Source organism: Carex rostrata, chromosome 7 (assembly GCF_964058835.1).
Source record: "Carex rostrata chromosome 7, lpCarRost1.2, whole genome shotgun sequence".
Lineage (NCBI taxonomy): Eukaryota > Viridiplantae > Streptophyta > Magnoliopsida > Poales > Cyperaceae > Carex > Carex rostrata.
In genome coordinates, this window is record NC_135924.1 from 3659380 (window position 1) to 3673971 (window position 14592).

The window sequence follows — 14592 nt, forward strand, 5'->3', positions numbered from 1 at the left end:
TTTTTTCTTTTTGTTTCAGCTGAAAAGCATTTTTCTTGTGGAATTGTTTGTTTATGTACTGTAAGAGATGAACTAACATTTAACAACTATGTTTTGGTTTAAAATAGAGTACTGTTTGTTTGGTGATAAAATGAGAGACGCATAATGGAGAAGCTTTCATCATTATTATACTTTAATGCGATCAAAAAGAGAGAAGAGAGGCTGTAAATTTACAAAAAACATCTTCTCCGGGCTTACGGGCTAAGGTACCCCATGAGAAGAGAACATCCAAGAGATGGGTCTTGTATTAACTATATATAGTGCGTACTGTGTAAAATGAAGCAAGCAAAGTGATTAAGCAACTCTACAGAATACACATTTTTTTTGATTGAGCAAAAGTTATTGGCCCCATGATTAGAGGTGTTCAAACGGTTGGTTCGATTGAAACTTGAAACCAAAATAAAATAGGCAAACCAAACTTTTTTTTGGTTTTTAAAAACCGAATGGAACCAACTGGATAAGAACCGAACCGGTTAAACCGAATTAAATTTGTATTTGTTTGGTTGAACCGAATAAGAGATATTAAATTTCAAAAAGTCAAAATTAAATACATTAATAATTTCGTAGAAATAAATATCAATATAATATTACACACATTATTAAATTTCATACAAAATATGTAGATGTTCTTAAATATACAAATTAAAATGGAAGGAAACGATAATTGAACCAAACAAAATAAAAAACCATGCATGAACCATTATAATTCGGTCGGTTCAGTTTAGTCGATTTTGAATAGTCCAAACTGAACTGATCCATTTAAAACAAACAATTGAACCATTTAAACCGAAATTTATTGCAAATTAGACAAACTCCAAGAAATTTATTGCACCACAAAGATTTTCATGATTTCCAAGTGCTAGTGGATCAGTTTTTCACCTGAAACAAGAGTAAGCAAAATGAAATTCAGCAAGTATTTAGTGTACTAAACAACCAACTTGTCTTATAATAGATCGCTTGTATCTATGCTTCTAGTGTGAATTTTGTTTGTTTGAGGAACTAATGGTGAAGTCCTGACAATAACAGTGTACCCATCCTGCATCAGTTTAGGTTGCTATGCATCTCTAGGATGCATCTGAGTAACATATCAACAAATGTTGTAAAAACACTATGCAAGTTTGGTCACTGCTGGTACGAACTGGTATGGGTACTACCCAGTACGATGGCTGCACTACTTTGGAAGTACTGTGTTGACCAAGTTCTTTATAGTTCCTTTTTCTACTCCTATGCTACTTAGTTCACAATAAGGTTATATTCTGAACAATAAGGTAAATTGCAGTAAAATTTGCCTTGATTACACCTCAAATGCAAATTTGGGCAGATTCAGGGTAACGACTTGTCAGGTTTAGGTCTGATTAATTACTTTATTTTATTGTTTTCCAATGTACAGACCAGACACTACCTGACCCGACTTGGAAGCAAGTCGAGATTACCCAACCTGCACTCAACACAATGGGTCACAGGTCAACCCAACCCATATAAGATGAAATATAGATCAAATAAAAGTCATCCTTATAGAAACCATGAGCAAAATGTTGGACTACAAATTGATATTTTATTTAGGTAAATTATCAAGCTAATAATTGTCAAAGGATCCAAACCCTTTACACAAAAAGCATGATAGATCAGCTGGCTCTTGTTGTACACTTGTACTACTAAAAGTTTCAATCCCAGAGTAGTACTTGAGTTGAAATTTTCTTGTGCCATTGATTTGATACAAGTGGGGCCACCCATCAATGATGTATCCATAGCGGGTCAGAAGATTTTGGACCCAGATCCAACCATTTTACTCATCAGGTCAATCTTGCATGGGTCAGAAATTGCCAGCCGTAGGCAGCACTAACTCATGTACCAATAGGCTTAATTTCTTGATTTTAGTTACATACGCTTACTCAGATTTAAGATTCAGATTCAGTTTCATGGATCCATTGAGGTGAGTTTGCCAAATGGCTCTTTTGCCTCGTTCGTGGCCCTAGGGAACAATTTTTTCACCTTGTCCCATGCAGATTTTCTCTCTTCTTTCCTTGGCAGCTGAAATTAAAAGTTTAAATTTTAAAACACATTTTGGAATAACCATCAAGCCATTACAAATCATCGCAGCACGGATACTATCTAGATACCAAATATACCAGTACTGAGACAAAAAAATTGTTATCACGAGAATAGTAAAATAGAGAAATGCTAATCAATTAACTGAAAAATATGTATTAAATAATTGTTAGGACAAGTAAAACATTAGAAGAAATGATGGAATAATAAATTAATAATGACAGTAGGTAGAGTCAATAATTTAGAAAAGAAAAAGAAGAAAGACGTACTTCAATGACGTTGATGTTTTCCGCAGCAGCTGCCATATTGCCATTTTCCTGGTCATCCATACAAGTATTAAAATCAAACTTTCTGTTTTCAAAGAAACAGAAATCTCATTTGAAAATTTTCTTCCTTCAAGTAAACAACTAAAACATTACAACAAGCTTGAAGCCATATCGGAACTCAGTTGCATTGTTTAACTTCAGTTTTGCTTCTTTTTCTATCTCCCTCTCATCCTAATTTACAAAAAGAAAGAGAAAATTATTCATAATTAAAGTACAACAACAGAATTTTGTGTTCTCAAAGCCAATACCATCATTGGTACTGACTAGAAGAGAAATCAAAAGTATAATTAATTACCTTATAGATAACAGAAGCTAGTTCCCCAGTGATAGTATCTTCTGTGGTCTCCTTGTCCCGAAGAATGAGCTTAGCAGTTGAACTACCCTCAACCTTCATCAGTGGGAACCATTCCTTCAACTGATTATGCATTAAAAAAAGTCTCAAATTTTAGTGCAAGTTCCTAAAATACTTCTTTTTTTCTGTCCTCAATTTTTGACAGATAATTCTACATACATCGGCATTTCTGACGAAAATTACAAACTGGGGGTTGCCATTCGGATCAGATTTCGGTGAAGGCCGTGGTGGCACAAAACCTTCCTGGGGACGAATCCAATTATTTCCCACTACCACTAACCTGCTTGTCTTCATCTTCAACAAACCGACTCCAGCAGAGAAAACCGCAGGATTTGCCCATGTGGGTTTTGGTTGGGAAAGAGAAGGTTGGACCAAGGAGAGGAGAGAAGACATAATTGTCAGTTCCATCTTACTGACAAGAGAGAGAAAGAGAGAGAGAGGTGTGGTTCTTATCTGGTTTGAGGAGAGGAAGCTCAGTTGGCAGTTAAATAGCGAGGTTTAGAATAAGTACACGGAAATTCAAAAATGAAGAAAAATATTTAATTCTACTGTTCTAGCCATCAAGTTTACAAATTTCTTACTTTCCACGTGACAGGTTATGATAGGTTAGTTTCTGTCACACGTTTTTAGGATGACTGCATAGGTAGTTAGTTACTAATTCTCCACCAAATAGACTAGATCGATGGTGATTCATATCTATCACTCCTCTGTCTGCCATTACCACCCAAGCCTTAATACCAGCTAACTACCTGGTACAATAAGTCAATAACTGCCTCCAATCTCACAACAACACCAAAAAACCCAGCCATTATTACCCACCAACTTGTTAATTTGTTCTTATCTATATATATAGAGAGAGAGAGAGGTTGACTACTCCACTAACATAAGCATATGAGGGTATATGCTTACAAGTCATTTTTTTGTTTTCAAAATCCAAAAAGTCAATCTGAACCATTAGGTGTGATCTGTATATAGAAATGTGCTTGGAGCCCAGATTTTATATTTTTCTGAATTTTTTTACTATCTATTAAGCCACTTTTTAAATCGTTGATTCAACAGTGGCTTAACAAAATAGTCAGAAGCCACCGTTGGATCAGCGATTTTCAAAGTGGCTTAATAAGTAGTAAAAAAATTCAGAAAAATGTAAAATTTGGTCTCCAAGTACATTTCAATATAGACATCACATCTAATGGTTCATATCGGCTTTTTGGATTTTGAAATAGGGGCTAGACCCATATTTTTCTTCAAAAAAAAATGCATTGTGACTTGTGGAAGACAAATAGATGCTTTTTTATATTGTGTAATCTACAACGGCATATTTCACAAGTTTAGATTCCGATTTTTATGTTTTTCTTTGTGATTGGTGCATGTGATTGCTATAATAAGTTTCACATACATTGTTTGCGTTGGATCTGAGAGACTAGCTTGCGAATGTTCCTTTAAATTTACTTGCGGTGCTTTATTTGATACATATAAAGCACTGGATTGTACAAAATTTGTTATAGAGAATCCTTATCGGAAAATAACTAGTTACCGAGCTTTATAATTGACTCTATTTAGTGTTTTTTTTTTGTTGGCAATATAAGTGTAACACTAATCACGAATGGGGTAGGAATTTTTTATGTAATGTAATATTTAATAAAACTATAGATATATATAATATATATGATTAAACAAATATATGGGATGTCTTCTAATAAATTAACTAAACAATATTTTAGCTTATCTATTTCCTATTCTTTTTTCAATTTGATTTCGAGGACGAAATCTTTTTAAGGGGAGAAGAATGTAACATTTCGTAAAATATAGATTATTTTTCTATTGAAATCTGAGTCTCAAGAACGCAAATTTTATTACTATTTGTTATATTTGATTTCTCTGACTATTATAATATGAAAGGTTATTTATTATTATAAAATCTGAAAAATCTAATCTATTATAAATTATTTTCTTAAGAATAAAAATATCTGGAAACTTCCTTATTTAATAATAAGTATTTCTTTCAGTTTTTTTTTTAAATCGAGAACTTCAGTTTGCTAATTTTAGGTACGTACAATCTACCGGTGGTTCGAGTCCCCGTCTAGTGGCATGGCCAAGATCTAGTGGGGTTTGAGTCCCCTTGGTGAGGCAGTTAAAAACTTGAAAGATAACTTAAGAAGTGTGTGTGTGTGTGTGTGCGCTCCCGCGTGTGTTTGTTTCAAATATTCATTAGTAAGATCGCATGTAAGGATATAATTTTGATATCATGTTTGTGTTAATAAGTGAATTTGACAAATTCCGGGACTGGAACTGAATCCCGTACTGAGAGACTGTTCGATCTCTCACCCATTCCACTTTTATGTGGGTTCCAGGAAATCATGAGGCCGACATGGAGCACGAATAGCAGGGATGCGGATCAGGAGGCAAACGAGCAGATGGCTCAAATATATTTTTATTTTATTTTAGTTAAACTTTAATTCTCTCTATTTAAAAGTTGATACATTGACTGACATGGCAATTATCGGTTTGTTTGCCATGTTTGTTTTGATCTCATGTTGAATATGTGTTATGTACTCAAATTAATTGTGGTATTTGAAGATTGTTTGACTTTTAAATGTTGCATGAGTATTTATTATTGATAATGTATGTGATGTGCTCACGTCTTACGTGTAAATACGTGGCGGGTTGTCTCGGGGTGTGACAATAAGTTCACCAGCTTAAAAAATGTGCGAAGTTGTTTGAATCATGCTTCGGATGATCAGCACCGGTGTGTGGTAAAGGGTTATAATAAGAATTTTGGTTATAAACATCCAATTTAGTGTTCGAGTCCCTATAACTGTACAATATTACGGCTTTCACCATATGAGAGATTTAAGAAGTTTAAAAATAGATCAAGTTTGTCTTTTTTTGAGGAAGGTTGATACTCTGTAAGATAAATTGTCAAACATGTTGTTGGTGTTTTTTTTGTTCTTTCTTGAAAGAAAAAAATACGGAAGATGTTGATGATTTAAATTATTTGACTGTCTTTTTATACAATTTATTTAGCTAACTCTCAAACTAACGGTTGAAATTTGTTTTTCAATGATCTCATGCCTACATTAGGAAGAGTGAGGATGGTAGGAGATATATACAACCCAAGAAGAAAACTTCTGATTATGCACCATAGTTTGCAGATATTATAACACCCTAAAAATTATTAGTACATGACGTTTTGTAATAATTAAAATTAGAGGTGTATTGTTGAGAACTTTTATTTGTAATAAAGAAAATTATATGTGTTGGGTGAAATTGTTTTATTATTAATGTTTTGAATATTATGAAAGGAGTAGCACATATGCAATTAAATAATTTGGACGTTTTGTTATATATATCTTGTACATAAATATGAAATTAAAATTATAGGAGCTTAACAATCATTGCTTACCTAATTTGATATGAGAGACCGGCATGCGATTGTCCCATTAAATATGCTGGCACAAATTAAATTTACTTGCAGTGTTTAATTTGATGCATATATAGCACTGGATTGTACAAAAATTTGTTATGGAGAACCCTTGTCGGATAGTTACTGAGCTTTATAATTGACTCTGTTTAGTGTATTTTTTTTGTTGGGAATATAAGTTCACGAGGTTAAAAAATGTGCGAAGTTGTTTGAATCATGCTTCGGATGATCAGGACCGGTGTGTGGTAAAGCGTTATAATAAGAATTTTGGTTATAAACATCTAATTAAGTGTTCAAGTCCCTATAACTGTAGAATATTACGGATTTCACCATATGAGAGATTTAAGAAATTTAAAAATAGATCAAGTTTGTCTTTTTCTGAGGAAGGGTTGATACTCTGTAAGATAAATTGTCAAACATGTTGTTGGTGTTTTTTTTGTTCTTTCTTGAAAGAAAAAAATACGGAAGATGTTGATGATTTAAATTATTTGACTGTCTTTTTATACAATTTATTTAGCTAATTCTCAAACTAACGGTTGAAATTTGTTTTTCAATGATCTCATGCCTACATTAGAAAGAGTGAGGATGGTAGGAGATATGGGCAAGAGATGTTAAATCAATTAGCACGCAAAATGTTATACTTGACCCTTCCAAGAGTGATATAGCAATATCTTTACAGTTTACAGCTATTTTTTATTTGTCAAACAAAGAGAAAAAGAAAATAACAAAACTGAATGAACTATAAAGCTTTAGAAAAAGTTATTTAACATTGCGTCTCTATAACAAGTTTTACACAATTCAATATTTTTAAATGTATTAAATTAAACATCACAAATATATATGATTTACTCCGCAATATATAATTAACAAGACGATTGCATGCTAGTCACTTAGATGAAGGCAAACACCATAGATGAATTCCTACACGGCAATTCCACACTCCAACGTTTGCAAAATTGGGAAAAGCCAATATGAGCTGAAGCTCAGCAAGAAATAATTGAATTGCCGTGTTGGAATTCATATATAAGTTCACGAGCTTAAAAAATATAACGAGAAATGAACAAATTGATAATGGGTTATAATAAAAGAATTCAGCTCCATATAATCAGATAATATTACGGATTTAATATGTATTAAACAAACAGCATATATATGAAAGCTGTTTTGCACCAGATAATTAAGGAATTTAAGCATTTTAGAAAGAACTCAAATTTGTCTGTCTATGGAATGTAATAGATGTTTTTCAAAGATGTGTCAGATGTTTTGTTTTCTTCTTTCTTTCTTTTTAAAAGAACAAAAATTACCTAACATGTTGATGACCTAAATTATTTGCTAGTCCTTTAATACAATTAATTTAGATAATTCTCAAACTAGTTGTCGAACATAATTTGTTTTTTCAATGAATACATAAGCATGTGTGAGGATGGTGGGAGAAAATTAATATGACCAAGTGGTTGTTGTGAGCATTATATTAAGAATTTAGAATTGACCACCGTATTAAGTGATAAGAGAAGGGAATCAATTGCAAATAATTCGATAGTATTAGAAAAAGAAAAAATGAGTTAGGTAGGAAAAAAGAAGTGTAATTTGTTATGTTTCTCCCATGCTAACACGCAAGTACGTACAACCTCCAACCTGTATTAAATTGAATATCAAGAGAGGTTACCTCCCCAGACTACAGAGTGGGTTTGCTGACGCAATCAATTATGTTGTTGAAATGATCTACAATTTGATATTAAGCACATTAAGTAATTAATAGTCCTTGGACCGATTGAAACAAATCCAAGTCTAGCTGTGAACTGGCAAAGTAGAGGCAGGATTAAAATGGGCATTCTCCGATGTCGGCCTGCTGTATTTTTTTCCAAAACTTTATGGAATCTATATTAATTAGTGCTCCATGAACATGCCGCCGAATTGATCGCCTGCTCAAATAAATGTTAATGCAGCAAAAGTTCAGATATTAATTGATTAAGAAAGCAGAAAATATAAAGCCACTCACGAAAATCATTAGATACTGGAACATAAAAAAGTTCAGATATATTTGTTGTGTTAATTATTACAAGTAATTCTATAAGATAGTAGAGGCAAATCCAAAAACTATTAGACTAACCAAACCCAAAAAGTTATTATTACTTCACGTTTTGTAATAATTAAAATTATAGGTCCTTTGATGGGAACTTTTATTTGTCATTAAGAAAATTGTAGGAGTTCGGCGATTTTTTTTTATATTAATGATTTAAATATTACGAAGGGAATAGTATATTAATCTTTTGACAATTTTTTTACATTGTTTGCCTTTGATCTGAGAGACCGGCATGTCATTATCGCATTGAATATGCTGGCATAAATTAAATTTACTTGCGGTGCTTAATTTGATGCATATAAAACAATGAATTGTACAAAATTTGTTATAGAGAATAGCGTCAGAAAATAACTAGTTACTGAACTTTATAATTGACTCTGTTTAATGTTTTTTTTGTAAGCAATCTAAGTTGACAAGCTAAAAAAATGCGCGAAGTTGTTTCCATCATGCTTCGGATGATCAGGATCGGTGTGCGGTAAAGGGTTATAATTCAAATTTTGGTTGTAAACATCTAATTAAGAGTTCGACTCCCTATAACTGGAGAATATTACGGATTTCATTTCAATCAAAGAAACAACTCATAGAAGAGTTCCGCACCAGATGATAGATTTAAGCAGCTTAAAAATAGCTCAAGTTTGTCTTTCTCTGGGGCAGGTTAACTATGTAAGATACATTGTTAAACATGTTGCAGGTGTTTTTATTTTCTTCTTTCTTGAAATAAAAAAATACCGATGATTTGCCATCAAATAGATTTAAGCAGCTTAAAAATAGCTCAAGTTTGTCTTTCTCTGGGGCAGGTTAACTATGTAAGATACATTGTTAAACATGTTGCAGGTGTTTTTATTTTCTTCTTTCTTGAAATAAAAAAATACCGATGATTTGCCATCAAATTTGATTTGCCATCAAATAGATTTAAGCAGCTTAAAAATAGCTCAAGTTTGTCTTTCTCTGGGGCAGGTTAACTATGTAAGATACATTGTTAAACATGTTGCAGGTGTTTTTATTTTCTTCTTTCTTGAAATAAAAAAATACCGATGATTTGCCATCAAATTTGATTTGCCATCAAATAGATTTAAGCAGCTTAAAAATAGCTCAAGTTTGTCTTTCTCTGGGGCAGGTTAACTATGTAAGATACATTGTTAAACATGTTGCAGGTGTTTTTATTTTCTTCTTTCTTAAAAATAGCTCAAGTTTGATTTGCCATCAAATTCAATAGGAAACTTTTCTCCATATACAACGTTTGCAAAATTGAGACAGTTGACCGGTCCTTCTACTAATTACATCATATGATATTATGCATACTTCTTTTGAGAAATGCCAATATGAGCTTAAGCTCAGAGAGAAATAACAACCTAACGAGCCATAAACAAATTGATAAAGGGTTATAATAAAAGTTTTGGTTGTTAACATTTAATTAAGAATTCTGCTCATAAGATCCGAGAATATGACGGATTTAATATCTATCAAACAAACAGCATATATATGAAAGCTGTTTGGCACCAGATAAGGAATTTAAGCATTTTAGAAACAACTCAAATTTGTCTCTATCTGGGGAAGGCAATCCTCTATATATGAAATGCTTTTCAAAAATGTGTCAGATGTTTTGTTTTCTTCTTCTTCTTCTTTTTGAAAGAACAAAAATTACCTAACATGTTGATGAACTAAATTATTTGCTAGTCCTTTAATACACTACAGCAAAACATTTCATCTGGGACCGGGTTTTGGGACCGGTCTGTTCGCCGGACGCAGAAGATCCCGTGAAAAACCAAAAAAAAAAAAAAAAAATAGCAGCGGGGACGAATTTGATCCCGCACCTTCTGGGACCGGCGCCCCCACCTTCTGGGACCGATTTAGTCCGGTCCCAGAAGGTCCCATGAAAATAGCGCGACACCTCTACTCTTCTCCCGCGTTTAGGTCTCCTGCAAAGAAAAAAAAAATAGAGAAAAGAATCGGCGCCGCGAGATCATCTCCTCCGATCATCTCCGGTCGACCACCGCTCCTCTCTTCTAATAGTGGTCGATCATCGCGGCCACCGATCAGCCACTGACCACCGCTCCTCTCTTCTCCTCTCAGTTCGGCCACTGATCACCGCTCCTCTCCTCCTGTCTTCTCTTCTCCGCTCGACCACCGATCATCTCCTCTCTTCTCCTCTCCGTTCGACCACCAACCTCCGATCATCTCCTCTCTTCTCCTCTCCGTTCGACCACCAACCTCCGATCATCTCCTCTCCACCGACCACTGGCTCTCATCCCCTTTCCCCAAAGGTTTTTTTTTTCTTCTTTTTGGCTGATAATTAGTAATAACTTCTGATTTCTAACAATTAGTAACCAGATTTGGTGATTTTTTTGGTTTAGATTTCCAAATTTTTGTGACCTTTATCAAATTCAACGTAATGATAGTTTCAATTTTTTTGTAGTTAATATAAATAAGGGATTTGCTGAAATTTTTTATTTTTAAAAGTCAATCCGAAATTGTGTATTTTAAAGGACAATAAACACAATCAGAATATTAGAAGAACAGTCTTTTCTTTTTAGTCCCAATGAATATTTTCCTGACACTAAATTTGTTTTCATTCGTGCAGCTGGTACTAAATTGAATGGACAATTAAAGGATATAGCTAGATGGATTCAATGGGCTACTAATTGGTGTAGTGCTTTCTATAGAAGTTCCTGTACATAGGTAACATGCTTCCCAATTAAGAACCCACATTAATTATGCGTGAAATTCGAATGGTTCGGGGCACTTTTGTATTAGTGTTAATATTTGTTGATTCCAAAGAGTAGGAAAGATGATTTTGAGTCATCTGGTAAGCTTAATTTCTATAAGCTTAATGATTTGGTATAATGAGAAATGGGTAATAAAAGGTACTGTGCTTTTAATGATTTTTATTTCTAGTTACCAGTAAAGCCAAGGAAACAAATGGGTAATAAAAGGTACTGGACCATTTTATTCTGCTCCTGCAGGAAAATTACCAAGTTACTGGTATGACCTGATGTAAATTTTGAACCTTTTGGTTTATATAGATCATACCCAATTTTAGCATCTACTTGTGGCTTATTATTAAATATCCTAAATGCAAAATTCTATTTTCTTTGTTTATATCTTGGTTTTTTCTCTTTGCTGAGATACAAAATACTTAACAATTAATGAATATAAGTTGCTAATATTGCTTGAATATTCAAATTGCTTGAAAGAGGCATGTTTGCCTTTATAAGGTTGTTCTTTGATTTGCACTGATTCAGCATCTAGGCCTCAATTTTTTTTATACATTGTTTCTATACATGCTAAACAAGTGCAAAGATGATGCGAAAGACAAGTACAGTGATAACATTCTGGAGTGGAAAGACCGAGGAGTGCCAAGCACATATGATTGGATAACGGGGGATAACTGGCTCAAATTGTGCGACCATTGGTGCAGTGAAGACTTTGCTATCCGGAGCGAGAAGAATCATAAAAATAGGACCTCATCTAAAGAGGCTACCTTTGCATCCACAGGCTCAGTGAACATGCTGGTTCACAAACAAAGATTCGTAAGATGTTTTATTTCATCAAAACAATTAATTTTAATTTCAGTTTACTCGAACTAACTTTGATAATTTTATTTGTGTTGAAATGTTTGTACATAATAGATGGATGAAAACAATCGCGAGCCCAGGTGGTCTGACGAGCTGTTCACGCCGACACATACCAACAAGAAGACAGGGCAACTTTGTTCCGAGAGGGCGAAAAGGGCACGGGTAATATAACATAACAATTTTTTTAATAATATTCATTCTTTTTGTACGTTTTTTATTTGTTTTATTTTATAAATTTTGCAGGACAAGTACAATCAGGATATGAGCGAAAAGTATGGGCCTGATGAAGCTCTTTGGCCCTCTTTTGACGAAGACATATGGTATGCCAACACTGACAATAATGCTCACGGCGACAACTACGGTCTCGGTGCTCTAGGTAAAATACACATACTTAAATTTTATTAATTTGTATTTAAAATTGTAATGTAACACTAATTATTTTTTTTGTAATGTCTTAGGCAAGACGAGATCGATGTATCGTCCAGGAGGGTCTCGGGCGTCTTCTTCACAATCGCGAGCCGAATCGCAATCGCACTCGTATACTTCGGGGCCGCCTCCTCTCAGGCAAGAAGACATAAATGCGATTTCAGGTCAGGTGTTAGGAATTATTCAACCACAGCTCAACCAATTCATGGAATTCATGGAAGAGATGAGGCGTACCATGGCGGGTTCTTCATCTCATCAGGTACGGAATCCAATTTTTGGGTATGTTTGAATCCAATAAGGTCATCCATAAAAATTTTAGTTATATTCTCATAGGGAGGTTCTACCTTGCACCCCGATACTCATGATGACAGCAGGGATGATCTCGGAGATGACTAGTAGATATTTGATGTTTTAGGATATTATGTCGTACTTTAAATATTTTGTTTTTATGTCGTACTTGAGATATTTCATATTTGATGTTTATGTAGTACTTTAGATGTTATGTCGTACTTGAGATGTTACATATTTGATGTTTATGTATTTTAGATGTTTTATGTCATACTTTGAGATATTTCATATTTGATGTTATGTAGTACTTTAGATGTTTCATGTTTATGTTGTTCTGTGAATTGTTTGCGAATTACTTGATATTTGATGTTAAATTCATGGTACGTACCAATTAAAACAAAAAATATATGAGTTTTCGTTACTAGGTCACGTTTCGTACTAATTAAAGCGAGAGAAAAATATATGAATAGAATGAATTTAATATTATATTTGTTTGTTACAGTTCTTACTAATTGGAAATAAAAAATAAAAAAAAATAACAAAAAAAAAAAATAATACGCTTCTGCGACCCATATGGGAACCTTCTGTGACCATTCAGTGGTCTCTGATAAGCCCTTAGCCACGTCAGCATGTCACATCAGGGACGGATTTAGTTGGTCGCTGAAGGGGTCATCTGCGACCGGCGACATACCCTTCAGAGACCGGTGACGTCAGCATGGCAAGCATCAGTGACGGAGCAACTGCGACCGGGTCATCTGCAACCCATTTCAGTCATCTGGGACCGGCGCAGACCTTCTGGGACCGGCGCTTCACCCTTCTGCGACCCATTTGGCCGGTCGCAGAAGGGTATTTCTGCTGTAGTGATACAATTAATTTAGATAATTCTTAAACTAGTTGTTGAACATAATTTTTTTTTTTTCAATAAATACATAAGCATGTGTGAGAATGGGAGAAAATTAATATGACCAAGTGGTTGTTGTGAACATTATATTAAGAATTGAGAATTGACCACCGTATTAAGTGAAAAGAGAAGGGAATCAATTGCAATTAATGCGATAGTATTAGAAAAAGAAAAAAGAGTAAGGTAGGAAAGAAGAAGTGTCATTTGATATGTTTCTGCGTTCTAACACGCAAGTACGTACACCTCTAACCTGTATTATAAATTGAATATCAAGAGAGGTCACCTCCCCAGACCACAGAGTGGGTTTGCTGACACAACCAATTATTTGTTTGAAGTGATCTTGAATTGATATTAAGCACATTAATTTAAGTTATTAACAGTCTTTGGACTGGTTTAAACAAAACCAAGGTTCGATACGAACTGGCAAAGTAGAATTAAAATGGGTATTGTCCGATGTTGGCCTGCTGGATTTTTGGGATACTTTTTCATGTGATTTGATCTTTCGTGGTGATGGAATTTGTCATATACAGTTTAGTTATAGTAATGCATCAGCAAACAATATATATCTTAATAATTTAAATAAAATTCATGACTACTAATTTGACGTGTATTCTCTCTCTGAAGTCACATATTTTAAATTTTTAATTGACAAAGTTCAACGATAATTTATACTTTTCTGCACCATATTTCATAAGGGTATAGGAAATATTAGGCTAAAAGGTTCACCCGATTATATGTAAATTTGTGGATGAGCAGGTTTTTCATGCATCCAATAACTACGGAAAAAAAAAGTTCAAAGAAAGGATCAGGTTTATTCCAAGCATGATCATAGGGTTCTCTATTCCATCCCCTTTGTTCAGCATCAAGGTTTGGCGGTTTTCTTCTCTACGAACTAAGGCAAAGGCTTGTTCTATTGTGGGAAAAGGTTTTAGTTGTAGGACAGTTGCTCGGATATGATCCAAATGATCATCCAGACCATCAAGAAATATTAAAACACGGTCTTCTTGACCAAGATTATTATATTTCTCAATATCAACAGGATTGGTCATAGGGTTTGGCCTACAAACATCTAACTCCTTCCAAAATTCCTGTAATAGAGTATAGGGTTTGGCCTACAAACATCTAAGAGAAA

General features: G+C 34.0%; 2 protein-coding genes across 4 annotated transcripts; one reads left to right on the plus strand and one right to left on the minus strand.

Annotated features, from left to right (window-relative positions):
• Positions 1–835: 835 nt before the first annotated feature.
• On the minus strand, positions 836–3349 carry LOC144557056 (protein HHL1, chloroplastic-like). Of its 3 annotated transcripts, none has more exons than XM_078305607.1 (6): positions 2926–3337; positions 2710–2829; positions 2508–2585; positions 2358–2405; positions 1932–2070; positions 836–918 (listed from the first exon to the last, which is right to left on the minus strand). In XM_078305607.1, exons 1-5 carry the CDS (start codon positions 3172–3174, stop codon positions 1957–1959), a joined length of 609 nt encoding a protein of 202 aa, XP_078161733.1. In that variant the 5' UTR covers positions 3175–3337; the 3' UTR covers positions 836–918; positions 1932–1956. The 3 variants fall into 3 exon arrangements, 2 of the variants coding, with proteins under 2 accessions (XP_078161733.1, XP_078161734.1); XR_013512544.1 differs by lacking the exon at positions 836–918 and adding an exon at positions 925–1441 and having other exon boundaries at positions 1473–2070; positions 2926–3349; XM_078305608.1 differs by lacking the exon at positions 836–918 and having other exon boundaries at positions 925–2070; positions 2926–3349.
• An 8202-nt stretch (positions 3350–11551) lies between these two features.
• LOC144556579 (uncharacterized) lies at positions 11552–12729 on the plus strand. Its single transcript, XM_078304966.1, has 5 exons — positions 11552–11800; positions 11900–12007; positions 12089–12221; positions 12304–12530; positions 12605–12729. Exons 1-5 carry the CDS (start codon positions 11552–11554, stop codon positions 12665–12667), a joined length of 780 nt encoding a protein of 259 aa, XP_078161092.1. The 3' UTR covers positions 12668–12729.
• The last annotated feature ends 1863 nt before the right edge of the window (positions 12730–14592 follow it).